This window comes from Lycorma delicatula, chromosome 1, assembly GCF_047948215.1.
Source record: "Lycorma delicatula isolate Av1 chromosome 1, ASM4794821v1, whole genome shotgun sequence".
Lineage (NCBI taxonomy): Eukaryota > Metazoa > Arthropoda > Insecta > Hemiptera > Fulgoridae > Lycorma > Lycorma delicatula.
In genome coordinates this window covers 329,504,752-329,510,751 of record NC_134455.1, presented here as the reverse complement: position 1 = coordinate 329,510,751, position 6,000 = coordinate 329,504,752, and the positions used below count along the sequence as shown (strand labels likewise).

General features: G+C 27.4%; 1 protein-coding gene across 1 annotated transcript in view; it reads right to left on the bottom strand.

Moving 5' to 3' along the window:
• Positions 1-270: 270 nt before the first annotated feature.
• LOC142318372 (rho-related GTP-binding protein RhoN-like) overlaps positions 271-6,000 on the bottom strand; it is a 191,479-nt gene continuing 185,749 nt past the window's right edge. The window contains exon 5 of the mRNA XM_075354955.1: positions 271-1,333. Within this exon, the coding sequence (XP_075211070.1) occupies positions 1,088-1,333 (246 nt within the window). The 3' untranslated portion in view covers positions 271-1,087. The remainder of the gene's footprint in view (positions 1,334-6,000) is intronic.

Below are 6,000 nucleotides of genomic sequence, written 5' to 3'. Positions count from 1 at the left end.
ACAGTGTACTTCAGATTTCAAAAATCATCAAATTAAAAAAAAAATCAGAGAAATTGCTCTCACTTAAAATGTAAGTTTCAACTCAGAAATAGGATATGCCATGTTTAAAAACAATAATTGCAATTGCAGTTTTAAGAGCGCATTTTAAAAACAGTAGTTGCAATTATTATTATTTTTAACAGATGATAAATTTAAACATTTTGAGAAAATTTTGGATTTTCATCATGGGCGGTGGGTAAAAGTTTGAGAATCAATGATTTAGAGCAATAATTTATTTTAAAAGCTGTAGAACATATTTATTTACATTCAGATAAAAAAACAATAAAAACTCTGTAGCATATAGAAACACTAAAATCCAAAAACATATGCACTCAGCGAGGAGTCAATATTGTTAAATTTAAGCGCTCTATACTGAACCGTAATGTAATTTAACAAGTACTTTTATTCAGCAGATTATAGTTGATTTTTAAATTTTAGTCTGCTAGTCACAGAACAGATACAATGAGATTTTCTGTTAAATCTGTAATGAAGAAATAAAATTCCAAATCATGTTTTAAAAAATTTCCATTACTATTTATCTTGTTTTTAATATATTAAATGTTTCAAAGCAGTTATTTAAATCCATTTCAAACAAACATCATAAACTTTCATAATTAGTAATTTTCAATATAAGGTAGAGCAAAATGTTAATGTTCAATGAAATATAGTTATATCAGGTCAAGTAATGTCACGTTAAGTATCAATCAGTATCTGCTAGGATAACAAGTGATTTGAATATACACACACATTTAGTAACACACATACATGACACACACAGATCTTTGTGCAGAATTTTATTAAACATTTCAGATGGTTTTAGTCTATAGTCTAAAAAATATGTTTTATTAAAAAAAAAAATATGGTGATGCTAGCTGTTTTTACACTACACTTATCTACAGATATTTGGTAAAACTTCTTAATATACATGGATGTTTAATATGAATAAGGTACGAATATATCCAACTAGAGTGAAATTTCCTGTTTTGAAGTAAGTAAGACAATGAATTGATAATGAGGCTAACACACAAGTGCCAGCTACAACAGGAGGTCACATGATTGCACAACTTTTTGCTCTGTCTTTTAGTTCTGCCTTCAGATCTAATTTACTTTTGCTTCTAGTTGCAGCTCCTGATTGGAAACCTTTTTGTCTTTGTTGTAGAACATGATTCTTATTTAATTTTCCTACTGAAGCTAATGCTGCTACTTCAAATGCATCTCTTACAGCTTTGATAGATGTTTTTGCAGATGTTTCAACGTAAGTTGTAGCTCCAATTTGACGACTTACAGCAACAGCCTGTTTACATAATTACAAACAGTTAAAAGCATTACATTTTTTAATTAAAAAAAAAAGAAAATAATAGTGTGCATTCTTTGCTACAATATATCGATACTCACTATCAATGATTTAACATCAACAATAAAAAAATATTGTTGATAAGAACAGATACTACATTTTGAGAGGAAAAAATTGATCTTACATAAGACAGTAAAGTGGATCTCTTACAACCTGATGGTTCAGTAACTCCTGGAATGTCTCAGGGAATAGCATCCTGGAAATTGAAGAGTGTGAAATAAGGTAAAATACCAACACCCAAAGTAAAATTCGATTAATTATTTATTAAATACTAAAGTTAAAAATAGTTAACTGCATGCTACTACCATTTTTTAATAGCTGATGGTCATAGTAAATAGTGGTACGTAAAGGCAGAAAAAAGCTAAGATAAAAATACACAAACCACACTTTATTTTCTGGTTCCTGTTACTGTAAAAACTAGTGTGTGTGTGTGTGTGTGTGTATATATTTAAATATATATATATATATATTACAGTTATACTAAAATAATTTTTTTCTTGAAATTGACTAAATTTCTGTTTAGCTAATGTCTAGTAGCTTACTAACACACTGCACAAAGGCTGCAATTGAATAAAAATTCAAGAGGAGCTAAATTTTGTGATACAAAGGAAGTGCAGACCACACAAATTGCCCAGTTAAGAACATTAGCTGTCTGAAAAAAATTCTGTTCACATAGCAAAAAATTTTACATCTGTTAGTGGTATGAATACTAAGAAAGTTTACATACAGTTCTGAAAGGATCTAATATTGAAATAAAAATTTCAACACTTGAGTATCTTATGAGAGTGGGAAATTGCTTTTTTACAAGTTTTGGATTTGCAAATCAAACTACATTAAATTTTTCTCCAAACTTTCATTTTAATCTTTTAACCTTTAAGTTGATCGGTTCTAAAAATAGTCCTATTCTGTAATGACAAAAACATGATTTAATCACAAATTTCAGAACAAGGACTGAAATATACAATTCCAATAAAGTACTAAATGTATTGAGTAGAAAAAACGTTAACATTTTTTCTGACTTAAAATAAACAATAAAAAGATAAAATACTTGCTTGAAAATTACCACATTACAACATAATTAAATAAATATGTAACAAAATTGTACATATATAAAAATTTTATGAAAGGTAAAATTGTGTTATGCTTTGTTTTATGTATATTTACATGTTTACATAAGTGTGTATGTATATTTACATACATACAATAATTAGAATGAATAAATTTACCACAGAATGTTTATTGTGCTATTTGCAATAGTTTTAATAAAATAATTTTCAGTTACACGGAAGAACTTGACAAAGTGTAATGCTACTTTATCTATGTATTTTCTCCAGAAATTTCATCTTCAAGGTTCTCTACAAAGAGAATAAATGTGACCTCCTCAACACAAATTTCCTACCAATTGCTGATACTACTGTCAATGGCAGGTAAAATAATTTGCGATAGATATAATTTTTGTGACTTTAAATGGAAGGTAATATGGTTTTAGGTTGGGAACTAAAACAGTGAAAGCTATTAATAACGTACTCACAGAGGTCAGTATAAGTCACTATTCATATTTTTTTGAGAGTATCTGATCTTCTTTGTTACATTCAATAATGTTTTGTAGCCTGTAATAATTTCTTCATTTTCCTAAGGTTACATATTATAGGAAATTAAGTGAGTAAAGATATTTTCATAATGAAGAAGATTTATTATATCATTAAATCATACAATTGATTTATTATATGAATTAATTTATTTTAAGGATAGGAAATAATCTTAGAAATAGAGGCTTGACTAGCAAAATATTCTAGCTCAAACGATATCTGGAGGGAAGCATTTTTTGTCTTTATTTTTTATTGTTCTGTTTGAAGAACTTTTCCCTAAACAATCTGCATTGCTATAGATGCATTGATACTGATAGGGTGATTCAAGGAATATAGTGGTGTTTTGTGGAACTGATAACGGTAAAACTATAGAAGAAAGGGTTTATTTAAAATTCATTAAAAATAACATTTTGTACAAATATAACATTAGATATACTCAACATTTAATTTTGGATGAAAAGTTGACATTTAAATTTCATTTATAAATGGTCTTTCCAAACAGTTGCTAAATTTATGCAGGAGGAAACTTGTAAAGGTAGTTAGTTGGGATTGAATTTTTTACACTATGAGAATACTGTATCATGGCTTTGCAAACCATTATTTCATGTGAATCTATTTGGACTGGTAAGTTAAACTTTTCCCAGGAAGGTAGTGATTAGAAAAGAGTGCTGAATGTAATTGTAATTAACAAGATGTAATAGATTTATTGTTTTGAATCTATCTTTGTAGGTACCAATTGGAAATCTCATTGAATCCATCACTGTACTTCCTGCCTTATGTCAGAATTTCACGTCAGTAATCATACTAGATGGCTTAACATTTTTTGGAAAAGCAATGATTGAAAGAATTAGGCAACTAACTACTCTAACAATCAGTAGACTTGATATAATAGCAGTAGCTGGGGTATGACTAGATGTGTTTCCTATGTTGGGCATCTCTCCCTAATGTATGATTGTTATAGACTTTAGAAATTTTCCAGAAACTTTAATTGAATGATTTTTTGTTATATCTGACAAAAGAAGCTTTGATTCTTTTGTGAGATACAACAAAAAATCATTATTAAAGTCTTATTAAATCATAATTAAGGTCTTATTAAAGACCTTAATTTGGTGATTATAACTTATAAAAATTTCCAACTAGATTACTTAAAATGTTGAAACGTTATACATAATATGATGGGACATCTGCATCAGCTTCATTAGAAATTTTGTGTTACTAATTAAATAGTAAATTAAAATTATAATGAACAGATTTTTTTGTGATAAAATATACTGCATATTTTTCTTTTATTTTAATGCATTGCGAGATTACTTTTAAACAAACAATGGTTATAATTGTGAAGAATGTATTTTCTTATATTTATGAAAGGAGGTGTAAATAAAAATGTATGTACAAGTACCTAGCAATTTATCCTTCAACCTCAAAGAAAGTGGAAAACAAAGACCAAAGCATATAGCTTTAAATCTTCAGAAGAAAACTGCTTTGCCAAAGAAACATTAAAAATAGGTGAAGTGTTGATGAAATTAAAACATACAGAATAGAATCAACAGATGAACTATCAAGATTTACATTCATATAAATATGAATCTCAGTTATATATATACATGCAGTTTTATAAATAGCAGAAAAATTACTATGTTAGTTTTTACCTTATTTTTATTTTTTTTGAGATTATTCTTATACATCAATAAACCACTTACAAAACAAACAGAAACTTGAAAACAGAATATCATTATATAGGACAGAAAAATTCACAAAATAGTTAAAACATTACTTATTATATCATCTTTATAATAAATATAAAGTCAATAAAACTTAAAAATCCCAAAGTTTCAAAACAAATCAAAGACCAGAATAAATGACTAAAGTGGTCCAATGAGGCCATAAACATAAATATATATATATATATATATAAAGAGTAAACACAAATACAACACACTAAATTCCAATTATAATTAAAACAGAAAATAGTCCAACATATGTAAAATACAAATATAATAATACAGTTGTTGATAATATAACAAGGATATGTAGTAAGAATAAATTTGAACTTTCATACAAGCAAGTAAATAAATCATAAAGTAGGTGAATGAACTGAAAAATAAAAATGATTTAGTAATATTTTCTATTGTAAACAAAGTGAATATCTGAATGTATTTCTGATATTTTCATATACAGTGTTCCATGGAGAAATAGAGAAACATTGAAAATAATGAAACTAATAATGAAAATAATGAACTGGTGAAAATAATGAAAAAAGTTCATATAAACAGGTCTGGAAACGCTTTGTTTTCGAGTTATGACTATCGAAAGATTTCAGCTGTATTTCAGCTCTTCTAATAAAAAATCCTTCTATAATTTTTGGAACCCAAATTAAGGTGTGTTGTTGGTGGGTTTTTATGTAATTTAAGCTGGGAAATAAAACAGGTTCCAGAATTATAAGTCCAGTAGTTTTCAAGATATCTAAAGTAAAACACAGTGTCAAAAACAATTTTGTTTTTAGGTATTTAGTACAATAGCTTTGTTAAATGACCAATAAATGGGGAAATAAAATGTAAATAACATTTAAAAAGTAAATAACTTGTAGAGAATAACAAAACTTGTAGAAAATTTAATTCTGAGAAAATTAATGTAAATACAACCAATGAAAAGTAAATAAAATCTTCTAAAAATTGTTTTTTTATTGAAGCAAAACAGATGAAAAATAGAGAGAAAATCATATTATTCTTTCTGTACCTAATAAAACATTCTTTGGTGTATCAGCATTTACGAACAAAAGGATCATTTCCAACATGTCCATTTTCTGTTGAACGCCAAGTAAATCATCCTGTTAATGATGAACATCATGTGATTCAGCACATTCAGTGTAGCCCAGGGCACTAGTACAAAGGTGAGTTTTATGTCGCCCTGGTTTGTCAAAAAACAAAGTTTGGTGCATCCTACAGAAAGATATCTTTCTGTTACAGAACGTTTAAAATTTGTGGTCAACTGATTACACCCAATGATTAAACTTCTGTG